The sequence below is a fragment of the Capra hircus genome, chromosome 21 (assembly GCF_001704415.2).
Source record: "Capra hircus breed San Clemente chromosome 21, ASM170441v1, whole genome shotgun sequence".
NCBI lineage: Eukaryota > Metazoa > Chordata > Mammalia > Artiodactyla > Bovidae > Capra > Capra hircus.
Window position 1 is genome coordinate 66,298,794 of NC_030828.1, and position 15,824 is coordinate 66,314,617.

At 56.2% G+C, this 15,824-nt stretch overlaps 2 protein-coding genes across 7 annotated transcripts in view; one reads left to right on the forward strand and one right to left on the reverse strand.

Moving 5' to 3' along the window:
- The window catches only part of WDR20 (WD repeat domain 20), a 66,591-nt gene extending 53,641 nt beyond the window's left edge, over window positions 1–12,950 (forward strand). For 3 of the 6 annotated variants that reach the window (XM_018066266.1, XM_018066260.1, XM_018066261.1), the window contains 2 exons: window positions 2,451–3,710; window positions 12,141–12,950. In XM_018066266.1, coding sequence (XP_017921755.1) covers window positions 2,451–3,710; window positions 12,141–12,194 — 1,314 coding nt within the window. In that variant the 3' untranslated portion in view covers window positions 12,195–12,950. Of the gene's footprint in view, window positions 1–2,450; window positions 5,050–12,140 lie in introns of those variants that run through there. The other 3 variants (XM_018066263.1, XM_018066264.1, XM_018066265.1) reach the window with 3 other exon arrangements.
- The window catches only part of MOK (MOK protein kinase), a 45,298-nt gene continuing 44,053 nt past the window's right edge, over window positions 14,580–15,824 (reverse strand). Inside the window, exons 11-12 of the mRNA XM_018066526.1 lie at window positions 15,163–15,351; window positions 14,580–15,088 (exon numbers count right to left, since the gene is read on the reverse strand). Coding sequence (XP_017922015.1) covers window positions 15,008–15,088; window positions 15,163–15,351 — 270 coding nt within the window. The 3' untranslated portion in view covers window positions 14,580–15,007. The remainder of the gene's footprint in view (window positions 15,089–15,162; window positions 15,352–15,824) is intronic.

Below are 15,824 nucleotides of genomic sequence, written 5' to 3' on the forward strand. Positions count from 1 at the left end.
GCAGACAGTGCAAAAGAGGAAGCTGGGCCCACATGTGCCTGTGCTGGCCTTGTCCCCACAGGAAGACCCTGGGAGACAGGAAGCCAGCAACAGTGATTCTGGGGTGGGGAGAGGGGTGTGAGTGAGGCTTTCGACTGGACGCTTTTATATGTGAATTATGACTGTGTCACCTATTTAAAAAACAAAAGGTTATGTCGCGGGGTCTGTGTATGCACAACCTCGTGCTCAGGGCCTGGCCACAGAGCAGATCCTCGGGTCGGAGGTCAGCACTGCCGTCTTGGTGTGCCCACCACGTGCCCAGACCCATGCGCCCCGAGACGAAGAGGCACTTTTCCCTGCGCTCGGCGCAGGCTGGTGGCAGGCTGACAGTGCAGAGCACTGGAGAAGCCCTTTCCATGCTGGAGTTGGAGCTGTGGGCCGTTGATCTGGGTGGTGTGCAGGTGGGGAGGTGTGGCGTGTCTGGTGCCCCAGCAGGGTGCGGAGGTGGGCTGCGGTTTTAGTCCCTAAGTTGTATCTGCGTGTGTGCTTACAGCAGGCTCAGTGCACTTTTAAGCATGGAATACTCTTGAAATGTGTTTTGGCAACCTAGTAACGTGTATTTTAATAATGGTGCCGTGATTCTTTATCTCCATACCTCACAGTTGCAGAGAAGTGCCATTTTTATTTGATAGTATTACAATTTTGAGTTCTAATGGAGTCATTTTTGCTGTGTCTTTTTAAGCCATAAATAAAACTTTCTCCTAACCATAGTGCTAGATATTTTTGTGTTCATCTTTAAATGGAGAGATGTTGGAAAGATTGAGATGAGGTTTGGTTGCGGTGAGATACGAGGTGCAGGAGTTCAGGCCACGCACAGCTGGGCGGGGGAAAGGTCGCTTCTGCAGCTGCCTCGAGAGGCCCTGGCCAGGAGGTGAGCCACACGGCCCCGGGACCCTCGGTCCCCAGGCGGGTCACATTCAGAGAGGCAGCTTGGCCCGCTGGATACAGCAAGGCCTGGGGGCTTGTGAGGTGCCCCCGACCTCCTGTGGAAACCCTGGCAGAGCAGCCTGGGCTGGCAGGTTGTTGGCCTTGGTGCAGGTCAGCTGCTGGGCCAGTGGGTCCCGGGCAGGAGAGGAAGGGCGCGAGGGGGACTGTGCGGCTGTGAAACTGCAGTGGCAGTGAGGCCTCCTGCTGCTCGGAGCCCTCGCCTGGCCCGCTGGCCCCAGCCCCTGGCCCTGCGCCTCATGGGCGCAGGCCTCCCCGCTCCTCCCTAGCTGGGGACAGGTTGGCCACCTCCCTTCTGGGGCCTCATTTTCTGTGACTTTCTGCAGAGGTGCAGCAGACGCACGGCGCAAAGCCGCCTGGGCACGAGGCCCTGTGTCTTGGTGAGCTAGCTTCCCGTCCCTGTAGCCCGTGGCCCCCTGAGGCTCGAGTCAGGGAATCCCAACGGCACAGGGGAAGTGGAAGCGTGTATCGCCTCCCAAGCCCGAGGGCCCCCAAGGCACCAGTTATGGGGGTGGCAGCAGGGCTTGCTGGGAGCTTGGGGGTCCTGGGAACTCCCAGTGGTTTCTGGTGCCGTGATTTGGGGGCCGGTGAGCCCCATGCAAGGTCTGCAAGCAGGGGCACGTACGTGGGGATCATCCTTTGGGGAGTTTCTGCTTTTGCCTTTTATGCTTTTGGTTTTAAAGGCAAAACTCCCAATCTGTGCCCGTTAAAATTGGTCAGTGGGTCAAAAGTAAGCAAGGGGTAGAGTGGCAGTGATTAGGTGTTAATCATCTGTTAGTGTTCTTAAACACCACCTTGTTCCAAAGAAGGTGGGGGGGATGGCCTGTAAGAATACACGCAAGACAAGGATGGTGAGTGAGGCAGTCAGTGAATCAGGGCTGAGGTCAGAGCCCAGGGAGGTGTGTGTTCCTGTCCTGGGTGTTGCTGGCTGCATGTGGACCATCCCCCGACCCCTGGGAGTCTGAAGGGGCGGGTGCAGTGGGGACGGGCCAAGGGGCTGTGAGGGTGCAAAACAGCAGAGCGGAGAGCCTGGGGTGGCCCAGCGCTCGGCTGTGGGGCCTGCGAGGCTTGCCCGGGGGCTGCGTATCATGGATGCTGTGCAGGTGCTGGAGTCCCAGACCCCGGGCTCCTAGAGTTGGACGTGTGACGCGCCAAGGGCTGCTCCCCCCACAACCTGGTGCGTCCTGAGCCCGGCACAGCATCGTGCCGGCAGACTGGGCTCCCAGCAGGGTTTGCTGAATGACTGACACCCTCAGTGCAAGCCAGTGTCCCGACACCTCAGTGCAGTCCTAGAAAGCGATTCCACGAGGGGCCAAATGCCCTTCGCTGCCCTACCCTCAGGTTGGGGCGTGGAACGCCTGGACGGATGTGTCCTTCTCACCGAGAAGCAGACAAGGTTTCTTGCTGGAAAAGTAGCCCTTGAAAACTTCTCCATTGTGATAACTTGTTCTCCTTTGTCTTCACAGAGACTAATAGACAAGTCACGAGTAACCTGTGTCAAATGGGTTCCTGGTTCGGAAAGCCTTTTCCTAGTAGCCCACTCGAGTGGGAGCATGTACTTGTATAATGTGGAGCACACTTGTGGCACCACAGCCCCCCACTACCAGCTCCTGAAGCAGGGGGAGAGCTTTGCCGTGCACACTTGCAAGAGCAAATCCACGAGGAACCCTCTCCTCAAATGGACGGTGGGCGAGGGGGCCCTCAACGAGTTTGCTTTCTCCCCAGATGGCAAGTTCTTGGCGTGTGTGAGCCAGGACGGCTTCCTGCGGGTGTTCAACTTTGACTCGGTGGAGCTGCACGGCACCATGAAAAGCTACTTTGGAGGCTTGCTGTGCGTGTGCTGGAGCCCCGACGGCAAGTACATCGTGGCGGGTGGAGAGGACGACCTGGTGACCGTCTGGTCCTTTGGGGACTGCCGCGTGATCGCACGGGGCCACGGGCACAAGTCCTGGGTCAGCGTGGTGGCCTTTGACCCCTACACCACCAGCGTGGAGGAGAGCGACCCTATGGAGTTCAGCGGCAGTGATGAGGACTTCCAGGACCTTCTTCACTTCGGGAGAGACCGAGCGAACAGCACCCAGTCCCGGCTGTCCAAGCGGAATTCGACCGAGAGCCGGCCCGTCAGCGTCACGTATCGGTTCGGCTCTGTGGGCCAGGACACGCAGCTGTGCCTGTGGGACCTCACGGAAGACATCCTCTTCCCCCACCAGCCCCTCTCGCGCGCGCGGACACACACGAACGTCATGAACGCCACCAGCCCCCCTGCGGGCAGTGCCGGGAACAGCGTCCCCACGCCCGGCAGCGCCGCACCGCCCCCGCTGCCGCGGTCCAACAGCCTCCCGCACGCCGCCGTCTCCAGCGCGGGCAGCAAGGGCAGCGTGGCGGACGGCGCCATCGCCGCCGGGGTCAGCAAGTTCGCCACGCTCTCGCTGCACGACCGGAAGGACAGGCACCACGAGAAAGACCACAAGCGGAACCACAGCATGGGGCACATCTCTAGCAAGAGCAGCGACAAACTGAACCTAGTCTCTAAGACCAAAACGGACCCGGCCAAAACTCTGGGGACGCCCCTGTGTCCTCGCATGGAAGACGTTCCCTTGTTAGAGCCGCTCATCTGTAAAAAGATAGCACACGAGAGACTGACCGTGCTAATCTTTCTTGAAGACTGTATAGTCACTGCTTGTCAGGAGGGATTTATTTGCACATGGGGAAGGCCTGGTAAAGTGGTAAGTTTTAATCCTTAATGCTGCACAGATCTAGAACTTGAATAGGTAGTGATTTTTTTCTTGCGGGAGGGGTGGGGTGTACAACGAATGTGAATGACACTTCTTATTCTTAATGTAAATCTAAATGCATCAGAGCCATAATTTTGGATACTGCATGCCATATAATTCCGAATCATTTGATAATTCACCGTAGAACGTTTAAAAAATATAATCAAACTAATTGCCAGCCAAGTCAGTCACCCTCCTGCGAGTATAGAGTCCCACGGTTAGCCTTCCTGTATTAGACTATTTCGATTTTAGGAAAATCATGCCAGTGTGGGGAAACAATGACTCTAAAATGCTAAAATTAAAATTTCTGCTTTAACTGGAATATTTTTGCTTAACTACTCAATTAGAATATTGTACACCTGATCAGAGTGTATGTTCAATACAGACGGCCATTAATTGTCATTTATAGTCCAATTTTTTATCTTAATCATAAACTGTTTAGGAATCTATGAAATTTAACTTTAGGAACAAAGTGTTCAGCAGGGTTGATTGATATTATTTTTACATTGTTCTGGCAATCCACAGAAAGAGAAGAGCCTTAATTTTTAAAACCCATTTTAGTCATTTTATGACAATTAAAATTGTTTAATAAACATCTTTTTTCAAAGAAGCAGTTTGTAGCACTTTGATTGAGATTCTGTGCATTGAATGAAGTACCCACGATTCTCAGAGCCTGGACGGTTGCCATGGACTGCAGGCCAAGGGCGCCAGAAGTGCCTCTTGCCACACAGCCAGGGTCTTGCGTGGTGGATATGACTTGCTTATGTTTTTTCCAGCAAGGGAAAGGAGCTTTTCTTTTCTTTCTTTTGTTTTTTTGTGGGGGTTTTGGTTGGGTTTTTTGGTTAGCTTTTTGTTCAGTGAGGCATATGACCGCAGGCCCTCGTGAGCCTCCTCAGCTCTATTTTGTACAGGCCCCAGGGTTCAGAGAGCTTCCCGCCTCTCCCCTGTTTGGGTTTCAGGTTCCCACAAGAGGCAAAAGGCAGGTGTAGCGTGTCAGTCTTCTGGATCGTTCTTGGAAGGTGCCCCATATCTGTGTCAGCGGCTTCCCCAGTACCCCCCCGACTTGGCTGCGCCCACTTCCAGGGGAAGACGCTCTGTTTGACTTGATTCCTTAGCACAAGGATGAGCTGTGGGCGCAGTTGCTTTTCGGTTCACTGTGGACGAGGTGGCTCTTGGAGCTGTGTGTTCCATGTCGAGATGATGATGGTCTTAGTAGCTTATTTTGGTCACTTGGGTTTGTATTTCTGTTGTGTACACCTTTGTGATTAAATACAGAGACCCTGATCGTTTACACTGGTTTGAGTAGTGAATGCGATGCAGCAAAGTGCAGGCTTGGTTTCTCTGCGGCTCGAGACTCTGGCGCAGCAGCAGCTCTGGGCCCCCCCAGGGCCCCGCCGGCCCCCGCTGCCCTCGGTCAGGGGTCACTGTTTGGCTGGCGCTCCCTCATGCGGCAGTGTCTGTGACCCGCGACAGCGGAGGCGGTGTTCTTCTGCATGAGAACCACAGTCCATGGGAATGCTAACGTCTTGTCTGCCTTTAAGAGATGGCCCTTTGTTCCTAAATGTTAACTGAAGTCAGGTAGCAAAGGCAGCCATCCTTGCGGAGCATTTCAGCTTTGAGGCTGTCAGATGGGGAGAGGAGACCACACCCGTGTGCAGTTCTGTGTGCCTGATATAGTATTAGTTCAGTGCCAGAGGCTTCTGAGGCACTGAGTATGCAGTTTGAGAATTCAGGACTTGATATTGGGCCCAAGTGAAGAGTGGCAGATGCAGGTAAGTGGCCTTGAGAGGGTGGGGGAAGGGACAGGCGGGCCATGTTGCTCTGGGGCATTTTCTGGCTCCTCCCGCCCGTCAGTATCTGCCGGGCGCTCACCCAGGGTGGGCCTGTGGATGGGAGCGGGTTAGCAGGGGCAAGAGGAGGATGTTGTCGGTTTCTTAATAAACAAGCTGTGAAACGTGCTGCCGGAAGCCTGTGCCCATCTCCTCCACCCCAAACTTAAAAAAGGTCGTCCCTGCACGGTTTGGGGTTTGGAACTTGGTCACAGACTCACTCTTGCAGTGTCTGCGGGTGAGTGTGCCCTTGATGTCTTGTCTGTACCCCGTCCGGGGCCCCAGCTGGGTGTCAGGAGCTGGGGAGGGGCTGGAAGGCCCAGGCTGGCTCTGGACGGAGCAGGGCCCCCCGAGGCCCGCCCTGCGCCTAGACAGCCGGCAGAGCCCTGCTGCTGTCAGGAGGACGGTGCCGGGGGCTCTCCGAGACCAGGACGAAAGTTGCTGGCGCTTCAGGAGAGGCCAGGGGCACGCAGCGCCTCCCCACTGCCCCTGGGTTCGTTTTCAGGGTCCCAGCTTCAGTGGCCTGGGGTCAGGAGGGTTTGCTTCAACTTTGAGGGGTCCCAGCTGTGGGAGTATAAGGAGTAGTGGCCTGCTGAGGGGGTTCTGGGGAGTGGCCTTTGCAACTTTTCTCTCCAAACTTTGAGCTTCCTCACTGAAACTGTTCCATTTTTCAGCTTAAACATTATCCTGAGCAAAAACATCTTTTCTAACCTCACCTCTGGAATAAAACAGCTTTAGACAGAATCTGAGACAGCTCAGTTGGCACGATTTTCCATCACGCATTGAGATGCGTTGATGGAAAAGCACAGAAATAAAGCGCTCAGGGAGGCCCGTAAGCCAAGACCCCCGAGTGTCGGGGGCTCCTCTCTGCCTGCCCTGCTCGGGCTCCCTCTTTTCAACCTTCTAGGAAACCCAGGACCTAGGGTCGCTTGGGTGATTCTGGCTTCTGAACCCCCAGGCCGCCCCAGCCCCTGCCCTTCTCTGCGTTTCTCCTCCCCTGGAGGACTGGAGAAGAAAGCCTTGGGAAAACCTTGCCTTCTTTTAAAAACAAATGTGTAAGAGGGAGTAGGCAGACTCTTTAAAAATAATCAGGAGCTTTGGGTCCTAAATTGACTCGCATTGTAGTGAAGAATCTTAAATTTCGTCTCTGTGCCGGACCTTCTAGCACTTTGGAAGGGTTCTCCTGTGAGCCCTTGACTTGGGGTTGAGGATAAACCTTAACGGAAGAACACTGAGGAGTGGAAATATGGGAACAAGTCACCACAGTTACGCTGTCCCAGACACCCAGAAGCAGGGAGGAACAGGGTGCCGCGAAGCCGCCTCAGTTCTCGGGCTTGCGTGCATCCTCAGCGTCCTGGCCCCTCGGGCCCGCAGCCATTTCTCCACTTCCTGAGGGAAAGAAGCTGTTGAGTATCGTGTTTGCACTGGAGTTGGTGAAACTGTTTATCGATGTCTGCACTGGTGGACGAGGTTCTCGTCACCTCCTGTCAGAGGGAGGCCTTTGATTTCTTGGTGCAGAAGCTCAAAGGGTAAGGGGACACCAAGGGGCTGGCGGGGGGCTCCGGGGAAGGAGTCTTGTGAACACCCAAAGGCTACGTGAGTGGATCCAAGTGTCCGAGGAGAAACTGGCGGGAGGGGTCGGCTGGATTTCCCAGGAAGGGATGCATGTGGGGTCCCATCCTGTGTGGAGGGCCCGGCCCAGGGGTCCCCTGGATAGATCTTGTGGGGGGGCCCGGCCCTGGGCCCTGGATAGATCATTGGTGGGGGGCCCAGCCGCTGGCCCCTATGCCTGGGGTCTGAGGTGAGGCGGTTGGCCTGCACAGGTGGTCCCGCTGTGCCGGGGTGTCCACTCCGGGGCTTGCCTTCTGCCACGTTCACGTGTAGGGCTCACGAGTGACCGGAGAGGTCTACCTCGGGGCCCGCAAGCAGGGTGCTGTCGCCCAGGCCCTCTCCTCGCCCAGTGCGTGCACCTGTCATGCTAGGCTGCTTGGGACTGTCCCCTGTTTGGGTCGTCAGGGGACTCAGCCCCACACCCCCAGTGCTGGCCAGTGAGAAGGACAGGGATGGGGGCGGGGGGTCCGGGCTCACCTGCAGAAGCACTGGTACCAGCTGTTCCCACTGAAGCTCAGAGCCAGGCTCACGGGTTCCCTCCAAGAGGGCAGCGGCCCCGCTGGTGCTGAGCTTTCCTTCTCTGCTGCATCTGTTACATGCACTTTGTGTCACGGTTAACGTCGCTGTCTCTCAACGTAAATATGTAAAAGAAAGTGTTTCTGCATCTTTGGTTTCTGTATCCCTAAGCTTATTAAAGGTTACTGTGTTAGGTTAACACTGTATAACATTGTATGAATATTTTACCTTTAACAAAAAAATATGTATTTCCTTGTTTTTACATTTTCATCTGATTTCTTGAAAACTTGAATAAATTTCATAAAGAGCCTTCCTAACAGGAAATGTTGGTAAATTAACTGTTGCAATAATTAATGAAGCTCTAATATCAGCATTGTTACTTTGTAATTTTAAGAAAATCATGCTTTTGTTTCATTGCCCTGGTTTTCAGCTGTCCCTTGTCACTGTGACAGCTAGAGACGCCGTTCTTGATATTCTGAAGAACTTTGGGGTTGTCCTCTGTATAATGACATTAAATAAACGTGTGAATGAATTGTAAATATAGATAATTTTTAATAATCGTTTTCACATCTAAGCTTTAAAAAAAAAAAAACTCGGTGAACCAAAAAATGAAAAGCTTTTAAATGCTGTAACTTTAGGGCTCTGTTCATGTTTAGAGAACAAATAGCCCCAGGAATTTCTACCTCTTATTACTGGATTGAGTTTTTCCTAATTCAAAGCTTACTAAATGAAATGTTTGTTCTGACCATCGGAGGTATTCATTGTTTTCTGTGACCTTTCTCTCGGCCGAGTGCCCCGTGGGGAAGGACGTGGTCTGACTTTGCTGCGAGCTGGTGGCCGGTCTGTGCGGACGCTGGGAGGCCCCCCGCCAAGCCAGAGCTCCAGGTGGCGGCAGGCATGCTTCTGCAGCGGCTCTGCCCCGGCGGACTTGTTGGCTTCCTCCTCCGAGTATCGAACTGTTCGCAGGCGCTCTGTCAGCGCCGTTGGGACCCTGGAGGCCCCCGGTGCAGAGGGAGCACTGTGAGTGGGCAGGGAGGAGGGGCCAGCCCCTCACCCTGGGCACGGGTACCTCCGTCTCTGGAAGCTTCTCAGCAAGAATTCCGGGCCTGGACCTGCACGTCCCGCCCAGGGCTCGCCCTCGTCGGGCCCTGGGAATCCCCACTCAGCTGGTGATCCCTGCCGTCTCTTGAAACATCTGGGCCTGAAACACGGGGCGGGCGAAGCCTCAGGCCGCTCCCTCCCGGCCGCCTCTCCTCGGGGTGGGCGGCCGGCCCCCCGGACTCCAGAACCCACCAGACAGTGTGGCCTCCTGAGAGTGGGGCCCTCGCCCGCCATTGACTCGGAGCTGCCGGAGCGGGAGAGACATCAGGTTCTCCGCCCTCGGTGTGACCTGCAGAAGCCAGACGCCATCTCCTCGGCCCTGGAGTAGGTTTTAGGTCCTGAATTCTAGTAGGTTCACGGAAGTTCACAAAGACACAGGTGCAACATTTTGATCTTTTTAAAACCACTAGTTTTTACCTTGAAAAAATAAGTCCCATTTTTTCCTCCCGTGTGTGGCTGCCTATTGAAACAGGCGACTCTGGACCAGATTCTGGACCAGCGGGCCTCTTTCTGAAAAGGGACAGGAAACCTCGGGGCCCCACCCCGTCTGGTCGGCAGCCTCTGCAGCCTTTGGGTGGAGGCCGCATGACTCCACTCGCGCTCGGAGGCTCCTGGAAGACGCGGAGGTCCGCAGACCAGAGGGAGTTTCAGAGGCGCAGTGGGTCACCGGCGGGAGCCTGCGGGCCGTGGGAGGGCCTCCCTTCCCCCGGCACAGCTCCCACTGGAGCCCGTAACTGGGTATTCCCTCAGAATAGTCCCCTTTCCCCAGATGTCTGTAAACAGCATGGTCGTTTTCTCTGGGTGACTTTTCCCAGGTTGAGTGGCCTCTTTGGAGGAAGCGTGTCACCATCCGTGTGACCTGTCAGCGGGCAGGTCAGGGCTGCCCAAGGGGAGTTACCCCCTGAAGTCACGGTCGCAGGCCTTGGTGAGCGCTGGGTCTGGGGCAGGGCGGGTCCAGATGCCAGGGAATGGCCCAGAGGAGGTGCTGGCGGAGAGAGCCCCTCGCCGCCCCGCACCCGCGTCCTAAATCTGGCTTGTTGAGTGCAGGACCCGAGCCTCACGCGCAGCCGCTCTGTCCAGCTTTTCTTTGGTTCTCATGCAACCGTCTGGCAGCGGGAGTGGTGGGATTCTTGTGGCTGAATTAGGGAAAACGTATCCATAGCTCAAAGCAGCCCCGGGGGAAGGCAGCTGGGTGCTAGCTCTCATCACTTTTGTACCATCTCTGAAAGGGCCTCACTTTATGGAGACTCAACCCCGTCTCGAGCCGGTAGGGCAGTTCAGGGGAGCTCCCGGCAGGCTGCCTCGGACCAGAGCCCCAGGGGTCGGCCTTCCAGGGCGGGTGCAGGCCCGCCCCGCAGGTGAGGCTGACCCAGCACCGGAGCTCCGCCCGCGCCCCTTTCCTTTGGGGCTCAGGAGGCTGCGCGTCTGTCTGCAGCAGGACCTGGGGCCAGTGTGCATGTCATGGTCTGGGCGGGGAGGGTGACTCGGAGAGTTGACTGACCAAGCCTGGACCAGTGCCACCGGCCCGTCCGCCGACCATCCCCTCAAGGGCCTGAGGGGCGAGGCCAAGGTAGCCGTGGGGCGGAGGAGAGCCCTGCTGGGACCTGGGGAGGCTTCAGGACAAGGGCTGGCTCTCACCTGGGCCTCCGAGACCCTCATGCTCCCTTCTTGCTCTCGGGGCCTCCAATCTCAGCATCACCCCAAACAAAGATGTGTTCCATGGTTGTAAATCGTTTTTTAGCTGAAATGTTACTATTTCTATATATTCTTATGAAACAAGGTTTAATTCTATCAGTTTAGTATTATAATCAAACCCAAACTAAGAGCTGGGGTATTCTGATCAATTCTCATTGAATTGGATTCTGGGAATCTCAACAGGATTCCCTGGTGGCTTGGACGGTAAAGCATCTGCCTGCAATGCGGAAGACCTGGTTTCGATCCTCGAGTCAGGAAGATCCCCTGGAGAAGGAAATGGCAACCCACTCCAGTACTCTTGCCTAGAAAATTACATGAATGGAGGAGCCTGGTGGGCTACAGCCCATGGGGTCCTAAAGAGTCAGACACGACTGAGCGACTTCACTTACTTAAACTAAGAGCTGGGGTATTCTCATCAATTCTCATACGAAATCGCTAGCAGGACTAAAGCGGCAACTCTGGTGAGACCAGATCGGCATGTTAGACTCAAGAGTTGCCAATGCTCCTGAAGCTGGCTTCCTTCCTGGGGGCTGGTAGGATGGCTCGTGAATTCCAGGCTGGAGAGAGCTTGTGCTTCGGGGTGTTTGTAAAGCCCTTCCTTGCCAGCTGTCCAGTGTCCGGGGGACAGACTGGCAGCTACCTGGCTGTCTGGACAGCTGGACACCAGCAGGGTCTCTGAGGCCTGATGCTCTGTCCTCCTGAGAAAATCCTCAGGGAGGAGGCAGGCAGGACAGGCCACCCTCACGAGCGGCCCGAGGCAGCAGGGGAGCGGGCCCTCCGCACCATGCTCTCAGCTCACAGGTCCAGCTGGCCTCCCCTCGGGAGTGGTCTGGAGTCTCTGATGGAGGCCCACCAGTGTGTTTTCCCTTTTTCTCACTGTCACCCAGTAACTAGCTTCTAGACTAAAGCACAGGCTTACAGAAATAAGGTGACTTTCCACATCTTCTTTGGAATAGTGTTCACAGACCTGGGAATTTGTAGCTTCAGTGTTGCAGTATGTGTAACCTTATTAATAAATGAATGCCAGACTGTGACGCGCATCCCAGTGAGGGAGGAAATGTGAGTGCTGGTGGTTGCATGAGGCTCAGCCCTCTCAGGTTCATCTTGAGCTCGGAGGGCCTCCTGCCCCCAGCAAGAGGGGCGCCGCCATCACCACCCTCAGAGAGCAGAGCAAACACCTTTTAAGAAATGCCACTAGGCTCTGTTTCTGGGGAACGCTGGCTCTGGGGGACAGGGCGCAGGCTCTGGGCCGCGCTTGGCAAGCTGGCCTGGGGGCTGGGGAACCCCTCGGCGGCCCCAAGCTGCAGCCCCTGGGGAGGGCAGTGGACAGCCCCTGCCCCCAGGAGGTGCCCCTCGCCTTTGTGCAGCGATGCTCAAAGCACCCAGGCCCTGAGAGACCACCCTCTCGCCCTGGCCAGCCCTGCCCAAAGCGTGCCCGCCGAGCAGCTCAGCGGCTTCCCCCGAGTTAGGGACTAGGTACACGGACATGGAGGGGGCCTGTGAGAAACGCTGGCTCCCAAACCAACAGGAGGCCAGGCGTGGCCCCGGGATGCTGCTGGAGGGGCTGAGTGACTGGCTGTCTCTGCCGCCCTGTGTTTTGCTGGATTAATGGAAACTGCTTTGTTCGCAGGGTTTACTGTCAGCCCCAAACCAGGCCACTTCTCCAGGTGGAACTGTAGTGTAGCGACCCCACGCCTGCTCGGACATCCTCGCCCCGGACCACGTCTCGAGGGAGCAGCCACAGCGCAGCGCCGGCCGCGCGGGACCTTCAGCATCGCTGCGTGGAGGGCAGGCCGCCAGGAGGAGCTCAGCGGGGTGCGGTGCTGCGCACCCCAACAAGTTGTTTCCGGTTTTAAACCGTTCTTTTGGGGTTGCAGTAAAAAATGAGAAATGAGGTTTTCTTGCTTTTTACTCTTAAAATACAATGTAATTAAAATGTTATATATATATATATATAAAATTATACATATATACATAGTGTAAAATAAAAATATTTCTTGGACAAGAAATCCCCTTAAATCCAACTGTTTATAAATAGTACTTCCCTGCTTCTGCACTATTTTTAATACTTGAGGTGGTCAGGAGACAACCTGGAATGCACTCATAAAAGTTGTTGAAGTTACTTCTTGTAATTCAGGAAGACAAATGCTGCAATCACAGATTTTTAAAAATTGTTTGCACTTAAAATAGCTTAATGCTGTCAAAAAGTTATTTTGAATATGGGTGTAGTGGACCACCAAGGTGTGGCACAAACATGCCCTTTTTTAATCTGTTAACATTTATTTTAATACTCTCGTTCCAATGCAGTCAGCTCTGTATTATATATAAAATAATGTAAGTCTGCAGTTGGGGAAAGGGTCACTTTAGCAAGTAATTTTCATCATTTAAGAGTAATATTTCTAATTCACACAAAGTTACTATTAAAGCTATCTTGAATATACCACTTGTCTGTCTTCTGTTAAACTGGCTCTAGCTTCACTGCGTTTCTGTTGTTGAGGTGCTCAGGCCACGTCCCTCAAGGCTCTCCAGCCAGTGAGATCAATTTCAGGCAGCTCTTGAACCCGCAGCTCACCTGGGGAGATCGCTGCTTCTTGCCACATCCCCATCTTCAGCCGTGGTGGGCCGTGGTACGTGGGTGCCAACTCTGGTTTCAGCGAACCATTTTCTCCTTACAGCTTAAAGCCCACGAACCCACCTTCTGTCGCTGAGAGATCTCACCCGCAACTCTCTCTACAGTTGTGTGTGAAAATGCTTTGTTACCCATGTGGTGAAAAGGCTAATGAGATGACTTGGGACTTTGATTTGGTTGAAACCAGCTGATGAGCAGCTCTGAGCATAGGTCAGGCCCACACCTGCGTGCAGACTCTACAGGTGACTAGAGTAATAACAGTGTGTAGCTGCCAAGCCGAGACCCTTTTGTCAAATCATACACAGTTGAGCCCTCTTCTGAAAGCCATTATTCAGTCAGGCTCTAAACCATGGTGCCTAAAACACATTTCTCAGAGATCCCAGTAAACCAGGGGCACGTCCGAGTGATGTTAGCTAGAAAAGATGCGAACATACTCCACTCACTCCCCTGCCATCATCTGCATGAGCGTCCCCACAGGATCACACTGCTGGGTGCGGGAAAACTCATCAGCGCAGTCTTGCTCCCTTCCCGAGAGGAGAGGAGGAAGGTTGGGGAGCCAGCTCTCCACCGCCGCCTCGCCGCACAGCAGGTCAGGTCTATGTGGACAGAGACCACCGGCGCTCGGGCAGCAGGGCAGGTGGCCGCCTGTGCCCCGGAGGCCTGGCCAGTGCCGGCCCACGGGGCGCAGAGCCCTGGAAGGTGGGGGGCCCCTGGGGCAGCAGGACTGTGCTCCTCAAACCCGGGAGAGCAGGCCCACCTGCTGACACCAAAAGGGGAGCCCCCCGGGGGCCCAGGGACTGCACAGCCCCGCCCGGGAGCCCAGCCCAGCGCCACGCTGGGGGACAGGTGCAGAGTCACTGCACGGAGCCCTTCACGTCTCTGTATTTAAAGTGGGTCACGACGCCCCTGAACTGCCCTTAGAGCTGCCCTCGCTCCGAGCAGGCCCCATCCCCAGCCGCTCCCTCATCTGCTGAGCCCTCGGAGCCCCCGGCACCTGCCCCCACCCTGGACATGGACCCCAGGCCCTCTGCCGTTCTCCACCCAACGCCACCCTCACACGGGAGGGCCCTGAAGCCAGCCCCTCCCCCTGCTCCCGGGCCCCATGAAACACCAGCCCCCTGCCCCCCTCCCCTGGGCCCCGTGAAACGCCAGCCCCTTGCCCCAGCCCCGCTGTCCGTCCCTCCTGCCCACCCCCCACTTTCCGCGGCCACCGCTGCTCTGCCCTGCCCCCCCCCACCAGGGGAAATAGGTGTCTTCTGCGCCCACTTATGCCCTGGGGCCGCGTGCTGGCCTGGGCGCTGCCCTCAGGAGGCGATCAGGTGAGCCGGGCGCTGCGCCCGTCTCCCCAGCAGAGCCAGTGCCCCTGACGCGCCCACAGAAGTCAGGATAAAGGACGGTCAGGACACGCGTTCAACGCGGCAAACAGGAGGACACCATGAGGACAGCTTACTCTTTAATAAAATCAGGGGTCTCCGGTGGCATAATCCGGAAGCTGAACTGTGCTAAACACGAGCGCTGATGGACTACAGGCACGCGGAGCCTGCGGTGAAGCCAGCCTAAACAACACATATTGACAGTATAATCTCTCTCTTCTGATTCATACAAAAGTTACAAAATATCCCTGCCCCGAACCCTTACATTATGGAAATGAAGTAAGACCCTAGAAGGAGACGGTTTTGCAGATGTATTAGACTGGAACACAGTCAAGCCACTCTCTGGACACGGCTGTCCTGGCCGGCGGCTCCAGGCCGAGGCCGTGGTGCGGGTCTGGGGGCGGCGCTCCTGGGACAGGACGCCCGGCCCTGGGAGCCCCTGCCCACTCGCGGGTGCAGTGGCGGGGAGCCAGCCCGAGCAGGGCGCCGCGGCGCTCAGTAGCCCCCACCTCTGCGCTCTATCGTGGGCAGGCGGTACTGTTTCAGGCTGGGCTTGATGTCCTTCTGCGTGTCTGTCTGTCAGAGAGAGGGACACTCAGTGGGGGCCAGGGTGGGCGGGAGCACAGGGTGGGGGGCTGCGGGACGCCCACCTTCTGGGCTGCACCGACGCACTTCAGGGGTCTCAGCAGCGGCACCTTCGGGAGGAACACTGACGGCAGGGCCGGGCTGGAGTAGGAGGCCAGCTTGGCCCCTCCGGACAGCTTCAGCCTGGGCAGCTCCATCAGGTAGGCCGGCCCCGGCCTCTGGGGGTGGTTCTCCTCTGGCCTCGGGGGCTGTTTCTAGAAACAGGAGAAGGCCAGATGAGCGCAGGATGCCAAGCCCCTTTCGGGAATTAGGCAGGGCAACGGGGGCGCCCTTACTGCTCCTGCCCCGCACAATTCTGGGCCGTGAGGTGTTACCACACGGTGACTGGACAACACACACCATGTCCCAGGCAGAAACTCAGGGGGCCGCTCCCAGGCCAGGCCTGCGTGGACGGCGGTGGGGGTGTGGGGTGCGGGGTGCGGTCTCGCTTCCTGCTCTGACCCCTGGGGTTGGCCGCGTGGCCTGCAGCCTGCTTCTGTGTGGCCAGTGAGCTAATGGGTTTCACAGCTTTTAATGGCTGAAGAAAATTTCACGGCATACAAAAACTGTATGAGGCGTGGGCGCGGTCGCCTCCTGGAGGAGCACACGGGCCGGACCCGGGGTCCCGCTCTCTGGAGGGCAGCCTGGCCGCAGGGACACCTGCGTCCTCAGCCCCCGGCAGATGGAC